Source organism: Aegilops tauschii, chromosome 7 (genome assembly GCF_002575655.3).
Source record: "Aegilops tauschii subsp. strangulata cultivar AL8/78 chromosome 7, Aet v6.0, whole genome shotgun sequence".
In the NCBI taxonomy this organism is placed as follows: domain Eukaryota; kingdom Viridiplantae; phylum Streptophyta; class Magnoliopsida; order Poales; family Poaceae; genus Aegilops; species Aegilops tauschii.
The window spans coordinates 634,999,769-635,018,130 of record NC_053041.3 but is presented as its reverse complement, the minus strand read 5'-3'; the positions used below and the strand labels follow the sequence as shown (position 1 = coordinate 635,018,130).

Sequence of the window (18,362 nt, the reverse complement as noted above, 5' to 3'; positions counted from 1 at the left end):
GTCGTAGTTGACGGTTCTGATGTTAAATGTTCCCAGGCCGTGGTTATCTTGTGAGTGAGTACTGCATATTATCATTTTGGACATCCGCAAAAAATAAATTATTTTGGACAGTAACAGATGCTCCTGCTTTTCGGATGTTTTTTCAAGGAAAAAAAGGTTTGCTCGGTTGAAATTTGAAATTGAGACCGAACTAACTTGTAATTTCGTTTTTCAGGGTTCAATCCGAGCCTATTTTTTTTTTCAACCTCTCATTCGGCCTATTCGAACTAAAACACGGTCCACGGTAAGTTCCTTTTTCCACTTTTGTTTGGGGCAACTTTTTCTAGTCTACGGCAAACATGCTTAGGATTACCGCATTTCTATAAACAAAAAAAAACATTAGGATTCACCACGGTACGTAACTACAGTAGTAGCAGGCATTGCCCCAGCGAAGTCGTCTTATTTTTTCGGCCTGAGGCCCCAGGGAAGTCAGTCATCTGGTTGGCAGCGGGCTAGGCCCAGTCAAATCCCACGCGGGGGCCGAGGCCCAACGGAATAGCCGCTCCTCCGGGAACGGGCCGCGGGTTTCGGGTCCCGGCCCGTGGCTCGGAGATGGACGGCCAGATCTGATCTGCCCCTCGACCACCGCCATGGGCCTCTCCCCCCGTCCTCCCCCGGCTCCCGGTCCTCCCCGTGAAGGAGCAGGGCGAAGAGGCAAGCCGAGAAACCCTCGCGGCGGCGGCGGCGGCGGCGGAGGCGATGCCGGCGGAGGGGACCCGGATGGCCGGGCTGTGGGAGCGGGAGGTCGGCCGCCTCCGGCCCAAGCGCTTCGCCGACTCCGTCAGAGCATCCGAGGTCCGCCCCCCTTCCCTCCTCCACCCGCTCCTCTACTCTTCTCGCCCCGAAATCGAGCTGGATTAGGCCGACCTAGCGAGATTCACCGCGGTTAACCTAGGATTAGAGCGCTCCCGCAGCTCCCCGTTTGCTAACTCCATGGCGGGCCATCGCCTTCTTGTAGTATGTTCTACAGTAATTAAGCTGTTGCTTTCCGTAACAATGGTGCCTGCTTGGCTGGCTGCTGCGCAGGACTTTGTGAATTCTCTGGGCATCCAGAAGCGGCTGCGGGAGCACCGGGGCTGCGTCAACACCATAAGCTTCAACAGCACCGGGAGCCTGCTGCTGTCCGGGTCGGACGACCGCACCGTCGTGCTGTGGGACTGGGAGGCGGCGAGGCCGGCCCTGCAGATCCACACCGGCCACGAGAACAACGTGCTCCACGCGCAGTTCATGCCCCTCTCGGACGACCGGAGCATCGTCACCTGCGGCGCCGACGGGGAGGTGCGTGCGCCCGCACCGCACATACACCCTTAATCGGCGGTTCTATCCGTCCATGTTCATCTTGTGTGAAGCGGTTTACGTTGCTCACGCTGTCATGGTCTGGGTATTTGCTCTGGCTGCGAAACAGGTGCGATACGTGCAGATAGAGGAAGGGGGCCGTGCGGTCGTGGATCAGGTCGTCGAGACGGAGTATGCGGTGCACAGGTTGGCCGTCGAGCCAGGGAGCCCCCACACCTTCTACAGCGCCGGGCAAGATGGATCCGTGTGGCGCGTAAGTTGTTAAACTTGCAGCTACTTTCATTCGGTAATTTTTGTCATTTACCATTGTTGGATCCCTTTGTTGCTGACTTCGTTCTCCTTCCAGTTTGACCTAAGGGGGAAGCAGTCCAAGGAGCTCCTTAAAGTTGGGGTGATATACGATGATGGCGTGAATGATGCCCTTGACCTCTACGCCATTGCTGTGGACCCAAGAAATCCATATCGTGTGGCAGTCTCTGGATCCGATGAGTTTGTGCGGTTATATGACACCCGCAAGTATCTGCATGGGGATTTCGGTTGCCCAATTGATTACTTCTGCCCTCCGGGTTTGATCACTAAAAACCAAGATGGAATAACCGGTCTGGCATTCTCACAGACCGGCGAGATATTAGCGTCATATAGTTGTGACAATATCTACCTTTTCGAGAGAGAGCATGGGTTGCACTTCAACGATTTTAAGGTTGGTGTAATGCCCCTTTATGGTGACGGTGTGGGTGCCGCCTTACCCCTTTATAAAGACAAGTTGCCTGAACCTCGGTCTTTCGTGGGACACCGTAACAAGCAAACCGTTAAGGGTGTCAACTTCCTTGGTCCCAATTGTGACTATGTTGCCTCTGGATCAGACTGTGGCCATGTATTTGTTTGGAGAAAGAAGGATGGGGTGCTCATGCGAGCGATGAAAGGAGATAAACGGATCGTCAACTGTGTTGAACAGCATCCTTCTGAGATTGTTGTTGCAAGCAGCGGCATTGCTACAGACGTCAAGATTTGGGCACCTGGTGATTGTGACCCCTCCACGATTGACTTGGATGAGGTTTGTTCTCTTCTGTTTTACTCAAAAAAGTTGTGTTTCTCGCTGATCATTACATTCTTCCATGCATAACTTGTTAGATACATGGCCTAATATGTAGAGTAGGCCTGATTCCGCGTTTATGCATAGCACTTATTGAAGGAATTTGTTTTCATTTCTGAGAAATGGAAAATTTTGTCCTCTCCCGTCGCACTTTAATATGTTAGACGCAACTCAAATATGTCCATTGCAATGCGGAACCATATGCTGGCATAATGACATACGTGCTATACTAGGCGGTGTTCCATTTGGTCCAGCGTCTAGCGCTTTGTGTTCTGCCTTACTTTCACCAGAGGTTTGTTGTAACATACAGGGCTGGAAAAACATCCACAAGTCGTATCTTGCGTTTTGTTACTGCTTTATATATATCCAGTGATATGAATATATCATCGGTGACAGAATGCTGACATGTGGATTTTCTACCTTTTGATTTTGATGAAGGATGATGAGGACACGTTCATGTTCAGCAGCATGAGCAGCGACGACTCCGACATCTCGGACTTGATGGACGATTTTATTTTTGCGCCCCCGGGCTCCGGCTCCAGCTCCTCCGACGGGGATGAAGACGGTGACGATGATGACGACGACGACGACGACGATGAGGAAGGCGATGAAGATGCGGATGAGGAGGGCGTGACGACAGACGGAGATTCGGGCGATGAAGACGACGAGGGGTGTGGCTGCGCCGAAGACATGAACGACGACGATTGATCGTAGCAGCCTCATAGCACTCTTCACTTGAAACAAGGGCGTCCTTTTGACCCCCGCAACAATAGCTCTCTTGTACATAGGCGCTCTCCGGTCCAGGATAGCTGAGTGGTGATAGTGTTGGTGTAAATGTTTGCTGGGGGTAAAAATGCATTCTTCTGATACTATGGTTTATCCATCCCTGTTTTTTGCCAAAGAAAGAAAGAAGACGACGATGAAATCGAGCGCGCGTTTTCCCGGTCTCGTTTGAATCATGTGTATTTCATTTGAATTTCCCACGGTTTGGTGATAACTGATGACATTTTTGGAGAAAAAATTCTCCAGATTCTCCAGGGAGCTCCTGTGTCTGTCTGTGACCGAGCTTGCTGAGGCTGACATCTCACGCGGGGCGGTGGGCCCGGCGCACGCGCGCTGATCCTCACCCCAAACGCGTTGAGACGCATTTGCCTTTCGCTTCTCTTTCACCAGTTGCCACGGGCCGGAGAGGGGGAAAAAAAAAGGAGAAATCTGCTCGCCGCCGCCGATGGAGTCCGTCGCGATCGCCACCACCTCCCGCGCCCTCGCGCCGCCCTTCCCCTCCGCGGCTCTCCGGCGCCGGCGCCGCGCCGCCTCCTTCGTCCCGGTCGCGGCCGCCTCCAAGCGTGCGCGCCCCTATCCCGTCCCGTGCGTCTCGTTTCTACTGCTGCTGCGCCGGTGCTCACGCCCCCGTTTGCCTTGCCTTGCAGGGAGAGACGGCGGCGAGGGGGAGGATGCCGGAGCCCACAAGCCGCCCAGGCCGCCGTCTTCGGGGGGCGAGCCCACGGGCCTCGCGCCGTACGGCCTCTCCTTCTCGCCCTTCTCCAAGGTACGGACGGCGACGGCGGCGGCGGCGGTGTCCGGCCCCCGATATCGCACTCGGGCGCCGCGATCCGACGCGCCTTCCCCTGATTTGCTCCGTTTGCTCGTTCGATTTAGCATGCTTGTCGCTGTTGGATCAGACTCCCATGCCTTGCGTCTCGTGTGGTGGTCGATTCGCGCCGGATTTGCCCGAGATCCCGACGGTTTTAGGCCTCGATGCGTGCTGCAGCTCGCCGCTTGATTTGCTCGTTCGATAGCGCTCCGATTTATCAGCATGGGCTGGGATCAGTGCTCTCTGCTCTGCTTTATGCGGGGGTGCATCAATATGTTCTCCCTTCAGCTGGCACCGTCTGATCAACTTTAGCTGTTGCTGATGGGGTCGCTGTGGCATCTGCAGGACGCGGCCATGGGGCTGGTGATGAGCGCGGCGACGGGGAGCGGCTGGACGACAGGGTCGGGGATGGAGGGTCCGCCGATGGCCGGCGGCGCCGCGAACCGGCCGGAGGTGTCGACGCTGCCGTGGTCGCTCTTCACAAAGTCCCCGCGCCGGCGGATGCGGGTGGCCTTCACCTGCAACGTATGCGGGCAGCGGACCACACGCGCCATCAACCCGCACGCCTACACCGACGGCACCGTGTTCGTTCAGGTATTGCAGCTGTCAGTTGCTGGATATGTATCCAGGTTGACCTGATACTAACACTGTCTTAAACAATTGGGCTGAGATGAATTTTACAGTGGTTGGCTTTATTTTCATACTATGACAAGAGTTGATGAATATTCAGGCATACTAGTAGTGTATAGTTACTGTAGGACATATGCCGCCGCATAGAATTTGCCTTTTCATATATCTGTGGCATTGAACTTGAAGAAGGTTAGTCCATCAACAGGATACTTTTATGCTATCATGAGATGAGCTCCAAAGATAAATATAGCAGTGTGATACATATTCTGGGTATCATTGCAGTGTAGGATTATGTTCTTTCGACCTCTAGGCATTTAGATGCATAAAATCAAAAGGCTCAGATAAGCGTGCAGTTTGAGTTAGTTAGTCAATAGCCAGTTATCAGCCACAGTGCCACACAAACCTCTAATCCACTATCCAAATGTACTTTCTTGGTAATACCATGGTGGTCTTTTGCCCTGCAAAATCAAATTTGCTTATGGAGTGAGCTAGTAATTGTGCATTATTGCGATATCTTATTATTTATTGTATGCACTATGAACTCCAGCATATGTTTTTTAATGAGAGTTCCTTCATTCTGGGTATATGTTTGCCTTGGTATATTTACCAAAGCACATCATATCCTAACCTATACGCACTTGCTGAATCTTGTGTTCCTCTGTTGCTGCGTCAGTGCTGCGGGTGCAACATCTTCCACAAGCTGGTGGACAACCTGAACCTGTTCCACGAGATGAAGTGCTACGTCGGGCCCGACTTCCGCTACGAGGGGGACGCTCCATTCAACTACCTTGAGGGTGGGGACGACGACAGCGGCAACATCTTCCCACTTCTCTAGGAAGCTACTGACCCCCCTACTGTTCCGGGGCATGGTTGCGCTCTGATGCCGTCTAGCTGTATATTAATAAGCAGACTGTATGTTGTCAATATGGAAGGTCGCCAGTATATATGTGTATGCAGATGTATGTAAATAGCATAAGTCCAGTGGAAAATAATGATGATAATAACAGGATACAAAACATTTTTTCTACGCGTCGGCGCTTCCTTATGCCAAATGGTGTGGCGGTGTCTGGTAAACGAGGTCTCCAGTCGGTCTCTTCTTGTGTGGAATTGTTGTGTGTGTGTGTGTGGTCTCTGGATGAAGTGCTGACCTGAATTGTTGTTACATTACCCCTGGGAAAGCCAGGGCTGTGACTTGAGATGAGAAGAAAACATTACATATTTACATCAAATTTCTCCGGTTTCAAAGGGGGCTTTGAACATGCCTGTCTTGAAACCGTGCGAGCCCGATCTCCGTGTGAACACCGCTGGACCGAAGATCGTTTTCCTGCGGTCGCTGTGTAGCGTGGTGCTGTGCTTGATTCATCATGTGGTAAAAACGTTGCGAAAAAAGCAAATGGTTGTGCTGAATTCATCTTGTAGTACAAAATGTTGCGGGAAGGCCTGTAAAATGCTGCCTTGTAAAATGCTGCGAAGAGGCGAGCACCTGCAGCAGGTTAACATACAACAACAACAACAAACAAAAAAAGAAGGCCATTCGAATGAGAAATTCCAAATTGTACTTGGTTTTCTTTAATCCAGTGCGGCCTGGAGGTCAGGCGAATGCTGAGGATATCACTTATCGGGAACTTATCGATCGGCCCAAGATAAAGGGTAAATCGGCCAGTTTTATCGGTATATCGGCCGATTTATATATAGCGTAATAAGCGATGAATCGACCGGTTTATCGGAATATCGGGGGAGGAGGAGAAGAAGAGAAGAAAAGCAGCCTCCGTCGCTCGCTCCAGCCCAGTGTCCCTCCCTCCGGCCCGATCTGGCGCCGCCCAAACCCTAGCCCCCCCGGCCCCAGCTCCCGCGGGAGGGAAGGAGGAGGAGGAGGAATGGCGAGGCGAGGCAAAGGGGGCGGCGGCGGGGCTGGCGTCGGGGACGCGGCGTGGCGCAGGGGGTCGGCGCGGCCGCGGCTCCTGCTCGTCTCCGCCGTGGCCTGGGCGCTGCTCCTCCTCGCCTTCCACCTCTGGTCCTGCGCCTCCCCCTCCGCCTACTTCCTCTCAGGTCACCCCCTCCTCTCCCTCCCTCCCTCAGTCGAGGTGCCGCCCGTGTTCGCTCCGCTGTTCGTCCATCGACTGATTGATGCTCGCTATCGCACTGCTATCCGCCTACTTTGGTCTGGGACGAGAGAGCCGAGCGCGGGTGTTGCTCCTGCTCGCCGTTGCCCCGTGGAGTAATCCCTGCGGATCAACTTCTACATCTCCTGCCTTGCCTTGTTTACCGATCCCAGAGAGTGAACTTGTTCATCTCCTTGGCGTTTGCATTGGTGGCTTGAGCTTACCATGTCTTCTCTTCTTATCTAGTGCAAGTTGCAGGGGATTCAGTCCCTGACTAAAACTTGCAGCTAATTAACTAACTGATGCATCTCCGTGGTGGCATGCTGCGCATTAGCTTCTTCAATTACGACGATGCCCTGTTAGAGCTTCAACATCTCGTCTTGTCTATGTCGTGCCACATTCGAAAGTTAAATGTACCTGCTCGCGACGACCATTCTCTGTTATCCTCACATGGCTTGCTATGCTTTGCATCCGTGCAGCGCTCTGTAGAAAAGACGGTGAAGTTGTCCGCGCGTTGGACCCAATGGGAACCCCGTCCAAACCGCTCCACCGTAAGATCCATTTATTTATGCCTTGCCGGTTTTTTTGACACTAGATTTTTCATCTCTTATGGTCTAAGCACCAGTGATTGCGTTCTACAGGCTGCTCGATACCTGTCGCGGATGATCCAGACGCTGTCGTCATTCCAAAGAGAACTCCCAATGCGATCGTGAAGAATCTGTCCTACATCACGGTTGACAAGCGGGACAAAGATTCTCCGCCGCTGTTTGGAGGACGTCAAACCTGGAAGCAGAGGGAGGAAAGCTTCAAACTGAATGCTACCATGAAGGTAATTGCTGCATTTTTGTTAATTACCAGAGAGAGTGGATAAATGTTGGGAAAACAACTATGTTTCTGTTTAATTCAGTGTATTTGTGCTTAAACATGCAAGGATTTGTCCTGCCATCTAAACCAGTGGTCTAGTATTAAAGCACATGCATAACTCTTAACGCAGGAATTGCCCCATTGTACTATTTTTTTAAAACTGAAAACTATGTTCTGAATATGTTTTGAGCTTGATGTTTGGCCATGCACGTCTTGTTCTGCATCTGTGGCTTCTTTCAAGCTTCACAGATGAGGACCACATGGTTTTCAAACTGGGTTGGAATTTGGAAACACCCTTCAGTTCACAATTTACTTGAGACCCTGTTTCATTCCTTTAGAGTTTGGTTGCTACTAATTATAATTGGGAAAAGTATGCAGATATTAAGCTTGTTATTTTTCGCATTAATATTCACTGGCCTGCTTATTTATTCTTCCAGCAAGTAAATAGTGTAGAACATGAGAGTTACTACTTACTAGAATCTGCTCAAGTTCGAACACTGGTATTAACTTTCAAGTGCCTGCGTACAATATAAAATATCACTTGCAATCTTTCTTCAAGTGCCTGCGTACAATATAAAATATCACTTGCAATCTTTCCATTGTGTCTAAAGCAAACTGCACATTGGTCTTCTAAACAAATAGCTTATTACCACCTCTTATCTTCTTTATGTACTGGATCTTCTGTTATAATGGCATATTTTGTAATTCATGGAATTTTCTTCCGAGTGAATGATGATGGCTTGGTATATGCTCAGGTGCATTGTGGATTTATGAAAAACAGCGGTGCAGATATGGATGCTGTTGATGTCGAGTACATACAGAAATGCAAATTTGTGGTTGCCTCGGGTATTTTTGATGGTTATGACGCTCCTCATCAGCCATCAAATATTAGCCTTCGCTCTCAAAAGTTGTTCTGCTTCTTGATGGTGGTCGATGAGGTATCCTTTGACTTCATTGAACAGAATGTCACTGTCAAAGTTGACAGTGCAGGAGGGAAATGGGTTGGTATATGGCGACTTGTAACACTGCACCGCCCTCCATTTGATGAACCTAGAAGGAATGGAAAAGTACCAAAGATATTGACGCATAGGCTATTTCCTCAAGCCTGGTATAGCATTTGGATTGATGGGAAAATGGAGCTTATGGTTGATCCACTGCTTATTCTTGAAAGGTTGGTTGTTTACCTGCAACTTCAAAGAAGTTATTTTTGTTTTCTTGACACCTGAAACAGATTCAACAGAGCAAACTCTTTGCAGATATCTCTGGCGGGGAAAATACACATTTGCAGTAGCTGTCCACAAACATCATAGAAGCATATATGAGGAGGGTGATGCAATCAAACGGAGGAAGCGATATGCAAGGCCTTTGGTTGATCTTCAGATGAAGATATACTACCACGAGGGAATGGAGCCTTGGGACGAAACGAAAAGGATGCCTAGTGGTGAGTCCATTTACATTTCCCCACTAAGTTGGACGTTTACCTGAAGCTGTTAAGCAAAGCCTAGGATACAAAGCTTACTGTATAGTACAGTATGAAATAACTGATGAATTATTCCACCTCCTGAGTATTTCTGTTGTGCTTCCATAGTTCCTCAATTCCCAGTGCTAATTAAACAAGCTGTGACTTGCAGACATACCAGAAGGAGCGGTGCTGATCAGGGAGCACACGACGATAACGGATCTGTTCAGCTGCCTCTGGTTCAACGAAGTCAACCTCTTCACGCCTCGTGACCAGCTCAGCTTCGGCTACGTGGCCCATCGGCTCGGAGACGCTCTCAAGTTCTTCATGTTCCCCAACTGCGAGTACAATTCCTTGTTCATCCTGCACAGACACACGAGGGAGCACTCGTCGAAGGTGGAGTGGGCCAAGACGATCGACGAGATTTTGAAGAAGGGACTGAAGGAGAGCAGGGGAGGGTTAGGGCTGTGGACTCCGTACCCCGCAGACCTCAGCTCCGTGGAGCTCCCCGCTGTAAAAAGAACTTCGCAGGCAAGCTAGACTGGATCCGAAACGTTCGATTATGATTTCTTTGGTTGTGCAAAGTAGAACACCCCTTTTCTTGGTGTGTTGTAGTCGGGGGAAAATTTCTGCAATTTCCAGTGGATTCTGCTGCAGATGACATAGACTATAGGTCCAAATCTTTACGACGAACTTGTAACTACGTTACATGTAAAAAAGTTGAGGATGGAATGTGTCATGTTTTTTGCATTTCCAAGTGGTAACCCATCTTCGCCATTTCAGTTTCAGGCTTGACTCAAATACAAAAATGGTACACATCTGTTTCTGAACGTGTATCACAGGGCAGCATAAGAATAATGATATTGAAACCACTGCGGTAACAAAAACCAATCATAGCATTAGACAATGATAATGATAACAAAACCTATCATAGCATCAGACACAATGATAATTACTGTCATTCTTTCAGACTTCACAAATGATTGTTTCTACTTGCTCTGCTCTACCATGGCTTCTCTACATCCTCAGGAGGGATCACACCAAAATCACTCACTCAGGCCTCACAAGAACCAACTTGACCGGAACACGAGCGCTGGGGCGCATCGCCTCCCATCCAGGTTGAACATGACACCAGGCTGCAGGGTGGCATTCTGGCCTAGATGTAAGTTGAGAAACCCTTCTAGCTGAATCCGCTCTGGCGCCCCCTCGGAGCCTCTCCGCAGGCTCACGCCCCAGCCTAGGTCGTTCTCCGGCGTATCCGACAGCGTGACGGCCCATTTCAGCTGCCTCGGGTTCGACCTCTTCACCTCGACCCACGCCCCAAATCTCGAGTCCTCGTCGAACTTCAGCTCGAAGTCGAGGCACCCTCCAGCGGTCGGTTTGCTCTTCCGAGGAATCGCAGACGGTCCATGCCAGGCCGCGGACATGGTCAGCTTTATGTCGTCACACATCTTGCATGAAATCTGCCCGAATCCGGTGAAGATGCTGCTGGCTTCACCCGAGCTTTTCGCAGCTGTTGAGATCAACTCGGCGAGAGAGGCCGCGAAGTTCTGCGACCTCAGTATCAGGCCAGCAGCGCGCTTGTGACGCTTAAGCAGCAGAGGTGGCCTCAGCGAGGTATGGAAGCTGGGAACCCATTGCCCCTGTCAAGAAAACTACCATCTGATATATCAGCAGGCAAAATGATGGTGTATGAGCACAGGTGCCAGGATGAAGAAATTAATTACCTCTTGGATGCTTGGATCGGTTGAAAAATCATCACACCTTGCTCCTACCGGCACCGCAGCAACAGACATGTGGTCGCTGACGTTTGCCAGGTACATCACCTTCGACAGCACAAGAGGGCTCCCCATGAGATCATTTTCCTGATAGAAGTATCTGGAATCGGTGGCAAGCTCTGCCAGGAGAGAGTCCTTCTTCCGGACACTTGTCCGGAACGCAAACTGTGAGCTGATGCCAGAATTTGCTTCCGAGCTGTATGGTTCCACGCCTTCTTTGCTGTTCAGTGCTAGGGCTCCGGTGAAATTGATGAGGCCCTTGACCCGGGTGCTCTCTTCCGCAAATGGACCGACTTTGTGAGATTTGAACAGCGTGAGCACCTTCTCGACCTTCTCTTGCCTATCCCTCAGCTGCATTATGTCGTAGAACGCTTGTCGCTGCAGACGCTTCAAGATGTCTATCTGCAGTGTACGGCAAGAGAATAAAGGCAGGGAGGTCAGCACAAGTTGGTTTCCTTGTCGTCTTCCAAATGTACATGAAATAAGAGGATACTCCTTCCGTCCGAAAAAACTTGTCCCAAGCTTGTCCCTCAAATGGATGTATCTAGCACTAACTTGGTGGTAGATACATCCATTTGAGGGACAAGCTTTTCCGGACGGAGGGAGTACAAAACATGCCTATGTTCAAAGGAAATGAGAAAAAAAAAGGCTGTGCTACCCAATTGATAACCAACTTTGTGCCCCTCCGCAATGGTGACAGATATATGCTAGAAAAGACAGCGGGTATCTCGAGCCCCAGGGGTCTCGAGCTCCGATGTAATTGAGACACTTTATTTGCCAGGCTAAGGAACTAGCAGCAAACAGATCAATTCATTTTTACAGATCAGCAGAGATCATCAGACAAGTTTGTGCAAGTAAGAGCTATACATAATCTTCACAGATCATCAGGGCTGGTCGGTCAGTGGTCAATGCCATTAAAAAAAAGCCTCCTTTGCAGGTTATCTGCCCTGGTTTGTGCCACCAATACCCACTATGAGTAGATTCACATCTGAAGAAGCAGCTACTTCTTCAGTGCCACGGCAATTCAGCTCCCTCAGCAGTTGTAAACACTATAGGCAGCACAGGGCATGGTCATTCCTGACCGAGACGGCGAGCCCGGCCGGCGATGCACGGAGCGCCCAGACGGGCCGAGCGCTTGGCCGGCCGGCCGGCCGCGGCCGGCATTGTTGCCATGGCGCCAGGCCACAAACCCTCGAATTTCGTACGGGACGAGAGGACGGCGAGTGGGCATGCTCACTTACCGGGTTGGGGCCGGGCGGCGGAGGCGGAGGGCGGCGGAAGGAGAGGAAGAAGCGCCTGGTGGAGTCGGCCACGCCGGCGGCCCGGTCCACCGCGCACGCCCACGCCGCGTCCATCCTTCCGCTCCGCGCTCCACGCGGTCGGTTGCGCGTGCGCCACCTTCTGTATGTCCTGCAGTTGCCTCCCTGGCGGCGCTCGCCGGCGGCCGTGGAGCGGGAGAGCCGCCGGGGCTGGGGGAGACAGGACAGGACCGGGGGGAGGAGTCTCGAGGCTTCGCTGCTTTTCCTTTTCCGCTGCTTTTGGGGCCTCGTGGTGGGTTCGAGCCTCGCCGCTTTCGGGTCACGCGAGCGGGCGGGCCGGGCCGCCGGGCCGAGATACAAATGGACCGGTCTGGGCTTCAGCATCAAGACTTTTTTATAAAATCCCTGGCAGGAAAAACATATTTTGAATTCTATGGGAAAAAAACAGGTTTAGCAAGTTTTGTAAGGAGTCAAGATATGAGAGCGCCTGTTGAATACATATTTTTTGACGCGAGCCAGCTATTTCAGTGAAATTTTAATAAAACCACTTAACCAAATACTCCCTCTGTTCCCAAATATAAGTCTTTTTAGAGATTCCAACAAGTGACTACATACGGAGCAAAATGAGTGAATGTATACTCTAAAGTATGTCTACATGCATCCGTATGTTGTAGTCCATTTAAAATGTCTAAAAGGACTTGTATTTAGGAACGGAGGGAGTACTTCTTTGTACCACCTCCATCAGGATTTATTAGCCCCTTTTGTATTTTGGGGTCAAACTTTGGCATTTGATTTAACTACCAAAAAACAAATTATTTACCACAAAAATAGTATCGTTCAAACCTGTTTCGAATATGAATCCAACTAAATAAGTTTTGTGACTTACAACTTACATCTTGTTAGTCAAATTTATGATCAAAATTGGGCAGAAAATGGGAGGGGGACCAATAAACCCGAACAGACGGAGGTACCATTTGTTTACAAGTCAATGGTTTCTGAAACATCCCCGCAAATAAAAAAATATGTACTCCCTCTGTATCGAAATCTAAGACTTTTTTTGACAGTCATAGTGTCAAAAAACATCTTACATTTTGATACAAAGAGAGTATATTTCTATAGCATCTTGCTTAAAAATAGTAGACTAGTTTGGGAACTGCCTTAAAAGGCCGCCAGAGAACGCAAGGGAACTGATCGACTGCGAGAAAACAAACCGCAACACGTTACATTACATTACATCACATCTCATGAAACTTGAATCTACACATATATATTTGATAGTAACAAAAGGGAAAGAGAAGACGACGAAAATAGCAGGTGAAAGTTACTGGGCAAACAACATCTCTTATTCATCTCTTTCATCCTTGCTTCTCAACACAACTGTACTGAATTAGCTCGTATACAGACACGGACTAAAGGTCGCCACAAAGATGACGACTGACTGGAGCAATGACCTCGGCGAGCACGGGGATCTCTGACAGGGATCAAAGCGGAAGAGCTCTGAGCGACTTGTGGGACTGGTGTTCAACGAGAGCTGACGAGGAAAGGGTGCTGGCAAACGCCGCATTCTATCGTCTCCGAGCCAGATGCTGGGACCTGCACCTGTAGGAAAGGGTTGGTTTACCTTGGGTTAGATAAACTGGGTTTGGATGTCGATGCGGGGCAAACGCAAGTCATCAGTCATGAAAAGGGGTGTGAGAGTGATGAACCTGGAGGTGGACTGTGCAGATGGGGCATGCGACCTCCCGCATTCGCTTGCCAGAAGATCCGTCTGAAGATCTCGAGCCTGCCAAGGAACCAACCAACACAGTTATTTATAAGCAGAATAGTGAACAATGAAGAGGACACATGTGAAATGCAACAAGTATATGAAGACACAAACCTGAAGATGATTTCTTGTTTATATCCATTGCTTCCTGTATCAGACCAGAGATCAGGTTATGTCAGCATATTTATTTTAAATCCAGTCAAGTTGTGCTGTGTAATTACTGTAAGCTATAAATATTTGCTGGCTAAAGAAACAAAATAAGAAGCCAAAAGGCACACCTGAAGTTTTTTGGCGAGATCCTCATGGCTCTGAACAACAGGTCGATTTGCAGCTTCCTTTGCACTGCTCAGTCTTCGAGAAACTTCAGCCTATCGGAATAACAAAAAATAGACACTAATATCATTCATTGAGAACTCAGAAATAGTATAACCTCCCACCAGTAGCAATGCAATAAAGGATGTGGACTGCAATGGAAGCTACTTCACAGGAAAAAAAGGGGATTAACACTGAACATCAATGCTCGCATTAAACATCGGGAGCTGCTTTTGTCCTTAAACATGATACTCTGAAAAAAATGTGGGTGGTATCGGCTAACAAAGGTCATACCCTCCACCTTCGAAGACAAGAAAAGGCACACCCAACATGCAGTAATAAGGAAGCATAACTAAGATACAATTACAATTTATTTAAGTTTGATATTTGTCCAGGTCTCTTGTGCTTTCAATGAGTGATGAAGCCCTAAGTCAAACAGCTAATAGCTATTTAAGATTCAAAATTTTAGCCTCAGAAGTTATGAAGTTTAAGTACACAGTATACCAAGAGGCTCTTTTATTGCCCATGCTCACTAAACAGCACGGAACGGTGTACATAACATAAATCACAACTATGACTGCAATATAAGAGGGTGAAGCAAAAGAACACTACCATGCATCTGTCGCAAACTCGGACTGGTTGAGAATCAGCATCCGAAGTTAGAGGAGTCCTTCCCTGGGTGCACTTATCGCAGAAAATATCGCCACAGTTCCGACAGTGATGCTGAATGTACAAATTCACAAATTAAAGAGATGGATGTGAAGTATACGTCATCAACATCTCAAATAGCAAAATGCTCTTACCCTGCGGTTGAAGGCACTGAAATCTCCTGCACAGGCCGTGCATTTATTGACTGCTTCATCTGGGACCTGACAGTAAAATGCAGAAAACAAGATGATGCCACGAGAAAAAAACCCGAATGGATAAGAACACGGAAAGAAGGGTAGTACACCCAAAAACATGTAACCATATACTGATAGAGTAGCTAAGGATTTCCTTTTCTTCAGTGGGGCAGAAGAGAGAAAAATATAGGCAGACAGCAAGCCAGGTACAACGTCACATGAAAGCACTGCAAGTCAAATCAACAGTGCAGAGAACAAGCCACACAGCAACTGAACAACAGCAGAAGCCTTACTGTGAGATGCACAAATGGAAAATATTGCAGCCATGAACTATATAACACAATTGGGAAGCCATAAGTCGTCTGAAAACAGGATATTGGTAAGACATACAATATTGGGTAAGCCAAGTAAATACAAATTAAACATTAACTCTTGACTTTCTCCTAAATACCATCCGTGCATTTGTGATCACACTGCATTTTTTTTATCTGCTGAATTAGTTTCTGCCATGATAAGATGTTTAAAAATAAAGCAGAGTAAAAGTTCAAACAGTTCATCAAGAGTTAATAACAGAAAGGACATAATCCGAGGAAAAAACACTGCAAGAGCTTCATTCGTCCAAGCAAAGTGATAGACTGAAAGATAAACAATTTTGCATGAGTCTGCCTAAGCAACAAATATTCCAGACAAATGGGCAATAATTAAGTTAGAGAAGGGTATAATTGTTGGCTCTATAAAATTTCAAACTGGAAACAATAAGAAGTTAATAATTCAATGCACACTTGGAAGCAGGCCTCATTTCAAACGTAAACGGAGAAAGAACTTACCCAGTGGTCTTTCTCCTCAGTCACGGGCTTCACTAAGTTCCTCCAATCAAGGAAATTCCTCCTCTTCTCATTTTGCTGTTCAGAAGGGCTGGCAGGATCAGCAGCTGCTTTACTTCTCGAAACGCTGCTTGCCATCTCCTTGAACTGTGGTTAAAAAAAATCTAACTGTCAACATTTCTCCATAAACAATGGATGCTAACAGCTCAAAATTACAACAAACTGAAGGGTGAAATAAAAAGTATCATTAATTCAGATGCAAACCTGAACAGAGGCAGCTGTCACAGTGTCCAGAATGGTGTTGGTTGTATAGCTGCTTGACTTCAGCCTTATTCTTCTTGCTTCAAGATCAACAGAACTCTTCGACCAAAAGGCAAATACAGAAGAATCCAATACCTAGATACAGATGCTATAATATTTAGTAAAATAAATCACAAAAAAGGAACAGAAGAAATAAAAGCTTTTTGACAAGAATTCGTGACTTACATCCCATCTAGTCACAGTTTCAAGAGGATATATCCTCAATGTTCTACTGGTGTTGGGATCAAGCATCCGAATCCCATCCAAACCAACCTGCGTGAAGTGCAAAAGGATAAGTAGTGATTCTCAGTTGATTACTCTAGGCAATTATGCAACCAAGTACAACAGCACAACAACTCTACTCTACTCCAGTATGCAATGAAGTCCGATTTTTTGAGAAAACTAAATGAAGCCTGATTACTAATCAACAAAATATCCATCCCCTGATTCTTCATACTACCTTGCAGTTGATTAGCTAAGAATTAACAACCTCTACTTGGCCTTTCTACTGACCTAGACTTGCAGGCCACAATTGTTCATTTTTTTCCCATTCAAAAACTACCTAACAAACTACATGATCGCTTCAGTCTCTGCAGATCCAAACAAAGCTCCTTGCATCAATTGGATAAAATTAAAATGTTGTAACCTTTTTGTCAAAGCATAAATTAGTTAGTTAGCAAGTTTATCTGCTGCCCGTTATTTACCCGCATTGCAAATTAGGACCTATGTTTCAAATTCAAGCTCTAAGCAACAGATGCCACAGAAAGGAGCATTCCTAGTGAAAGCATCTGAACTCCATGGACCATGGTCCAAACTCAACACTATAGGATCATTTTTTGTCGAAACTAGCCACTGAGAAGTGAGAATAGCAGTGCCTTGTCTACAACCATTTGTTCATCATGCCAATGCAGAACAAACTACTACCTGGCACAGCACATCCATGGGGCTACCGGCGCCCTCGGGCAGCAGCTTGACCCGGAACTTCTGCACCCCGCCCCTCACATCCTCCGACGTCTCCGCCTTGGGCACGGCCCTCACCACCTTGGGACTCGCCGCGCCGCCCCCGCCCCCACCACCCCTGTCCTTCCCGGGACCAATCGACCTCCCGTAATCATCGAACAGCGCCGCGTTCCCGGAGCCCTGCCTCGGCGCGGTGCCCCTGGCGCCGTAGGGCTCGGGCGCGTCGCCGCCGCGGTACGCGTACGCGCCGTCGTCGGACCACCCGCCCGCCGCCGCCGCCGGGGGGTAGAGCTGGTCCTGCTGCCCGTACGAGCCGGATCCGTACCCCCCGCCGTAGCTCCCCGCCCGATCCAGCGAGGGGTAGGCCGAGGGGGCGTGGTGCTGCGGGGGGGACGGCGGCGGAGGGGGCTCGTAGGGGTAGTACGGCTGCGGCGGCGAGGGCGCCGCGGCGGAGGGGGGCGCGGGCGGGTAGTGGTGGGGGGTGTGGTGGTCGGCGGGCGGCGGGGGGTAGGCGGGGTACGACGAGGCGGGCGCGAAGTCCTGGGTGGCCGGGTAGGGGGAGTACGGCGGCGCCGACGCGGAGTCGTAGGGGTGGTAGGCGGGCGCCGGCGCCGGCGCGGAGGCGGGGGCGGGGTATGGGGGGTAGTAGGAGGGGGCGGAGTAGTCCCCGGCGCCGGCGGGATGCATCTCCGGCGGGCGGGCGGGCGGGCGGCGGATCGGGGAGGGAGGGAGGGAGCGGGTGAGGTCGCCGGTGGGTGGGGGAGGGGGGACGGACAGAGGAGCGAGACGACTGGTGAGAGCGTGGGCGCGTTTGCAAATATCTATGTGTAGCAAGGTGCAAAATGAAAAACTGCTCTTGTGTGATGAGATGGACATGGAACAGGATTCCATCAAAGGATTTTTACGACCAAATGTCATCGAGGATTCTCTTCTTTTTTCAAGATAAAGAAAAAGATTCTTTTCTTTCAGTGGTTTCTCTTTTCTCATGGGCTGAACTGTTTTGTAGCTTGCACGGGTTTTTCCGGCGCCGCATATCACGGGAGCAATACTCCGCTTCACGTGAGATAGAAGCTTCTCTCGGCGGAAGCTTTTTCTCTGCGCTACAATAACAAGCTGCCACATTTTTCGCACGTTGATCTCTTGCTCGTTGTCGCTCTATTCGCTCGTTCGCTATGTTTTTTTCTTTTTAGGTTTTTTCTCTTTTTTCTTCGGGCTTTCTTTGTTGTACATTAATTTTCTTTGTTT

At 49.2% G+C, this 18,362-nt stretch overlaps 4 protein-coding genes across 5 annotated transcripts; 3 read left to right on the top strand and 1 right to left on the bottom strand.

Moving 5' to 3' along the window:
- Positions 1-621: 621 nt before the first annotated feature.
- On the top strand, positions 622-3,353 carry LOC109762745 (uncharacterized). The gene is made up of 5 exons (XM_020321618.3): positions 622-834; positions 1,066-1,317; positions 1,445-1,588; positions 1,682-2,389; positions 2,867-3,353. Exons 1-5 carry the CDS (start codon positions 739-741, stop codon positions 3,134-3,136), a joined length of 1,470 nt encoding a protein of 489 aa, XP_020177207.1. The 5' UTR covers positions 622-738; the 3' UTR covers positions 3,137-3,353.
- Positions 3,354-3,516: 163 nt separating this feature from the next.
- LOC109762746 (uncharacterized) lies at positions 3,517-5,679 on the top strand. The gene is made up of 4 exons (XM_020321619.4): positions 3,517-3,774; positions 3,859-3,977; positions 4,368-4,616; positions 5,326-5,679. The coding sequence occupies exons 1-4, from the start codon at positions 3,657-3,659 to the stop codon at positions 5,485-5,487; spliced, it is 648 nt and encodes a 215-aa protein (XP_020177208.1). The 5' UTR covers positions 3,517-3,656; the 3' UTR covers positions 5,488-5,679.
- A 694-nt stretch (positions 5,680-6,373) lies between these two features.
- Positions 6,374-9,834, top strand: LOC109762754 (probable hexosyltransferase MUCI70). Its single transcript, XM_020321624.4, has 6 exons — positions 6,374-6,701; positions 7,234-7,305; positions 7,396-7,583; positions 8,374-8,789; positions 8,875-9,059; positions 9,250-9,834. The coding sequence occupies exons 1-6, from the start codon at positions 6,530-6,532 to the stop codon at positions 9,615-9,617; spliced, it is 1,401 nt and encodes a 466-aa protein (XP_020177213.1). The 5' UTR covers positions 6,374-6,529; the 3' UTR covers positions 9,618-9,834.
- Positions 9,835-9,926: 92 nt separating this feature from the next.
- Positions 9,927-17,926, bottom strand: LOC109762753 (uncharacterized). 2 transcript variants are annotated; one of them, XM_073505551.1, is made up of 11 exons: positions 17,082-17,926; positions 16,344-16,430; positions 16,122-16,253; positions 15,861-16,004; positions 14,995-15,060; positions 14,804-14,914; positions 14,158-14,247; positions 13,994-14,027; positions 13,821-13,897; positions 10,805-11,257; positions 9,927-10,720 (listed from the first exon to the last, which is right to left on the bottom strand). In XM_073505551.1, exons 1-11 carry the CDS (start codon positions 17,802-17,804, stop codon positions 10,139-10,141), a joined length of 2,499 nt encoding a protein of 832 aa, XP_073361652.1. In that variant the 5' UTR covers positions 17,805-17,926; the 3' UTR covers positions 9,927-10,138. The 2 variants fall into 2 exon arrangements, with proteins under 2 accessions (XP_073361652.1, XP_020177214.1); XM_020321625.4 differs by lacking the exons at positions 13,821-13,897; positions 13,994-14,027; positions 14,158-14,247; ... (4 more) ...; positions 16,344-16,430; positions 17,082-17,926 and adding an exon at positions 12,097-12,393.
- Between the last annotated feature and the right edge of the window lie 436 nt (positions 17,927-18,362).

Bases quoted from the DNA above. Each gene is read 5' to 3' on its own strand.
- LOC109762754 (XM_020321624.4), top strand. From the start codon at position 6,530: ATGGCGAGGCGAGGCAAAGGGGGCGGCGGCGGGGCTGGCGTCGGGGAC. The intron at 7,306-7,395 runs GTAAGATCCATT...TGCGTTCTACAG, and splicing joins CCCGTCCAAACCGCTCCACC to GCTGCTCGATACCTGTCGCG. The intron at 9,060-9,249 runs GTGAGTCCATTT...TGTGACTTGCAG, and splicing joins AACGAAAAGGATGCCTAGTG to ACATACCAGAAGGAGCGGTG.
- LOC109762746 (XM_020321619.4), top strand. From the start codon at position 3,657: ATGGAGTCCGTCGCGATCGCCACCACCTCCCGCGCCCTCGCGCCGCCC. The intron at 3,775-3,858 runs GTGCGCGCCCCT...CTTGCCTTGCAG, and splicing joins GGTCGCGGCCGCCTCCAAGC to GGAGAGACGGCGGCGAGGGG. The intron at 3,978-4,367 runs GTACGGACGGCG...TGGCATCTGCAG, and splicing joins CCTTCTCGCCCTTCTCCAAG to GACGCGGCCATGGGGCTGGT.
- LOC109762753 (XM_073505551.1), bottom strand. From the start codon at position 17,804: ATGCATCCCGCCGGCGCCGGGGACTACTCCGCCCCCTCCTACTACCCC. The intron at 16,431-17,081 runs GTAGTAGTTTGT...CACTTCACGCAG, and splicing joins CCATGGATGTGCTGTGCCAG to GTTGGTTTGGATGGGATTCG. The intron at 10,721-10,804 runs GTAATTAATTTC...TTTTCTTGACAG, and splicing joins CCGATCCAAGCATCCAAGAG to GGGCAATGGGTTCCCAGCTT.
- LOC109762745 (XM_020321618.3), top strand. From the start codon at position 739: ATGCCGGCGGAGGGGACCCGGATGGCCGGGCTGTGGGAGCGGGAGGTC. The intron at 1,589-1,681 runs GTAAGTTGTTAA...TTCTCCTTCCAG, and splicing joins AAGATGGATCCGTGTGGCGC to TTTGACCTAAGGGGGAAGCA. The intron at 2,390-2,866 runs GTTTGTTCTCTT...ATTTTGATGAAG, and splicing joins CCACGATTGACTTGGATGAG to GATGATGAGGACACGTTCAT.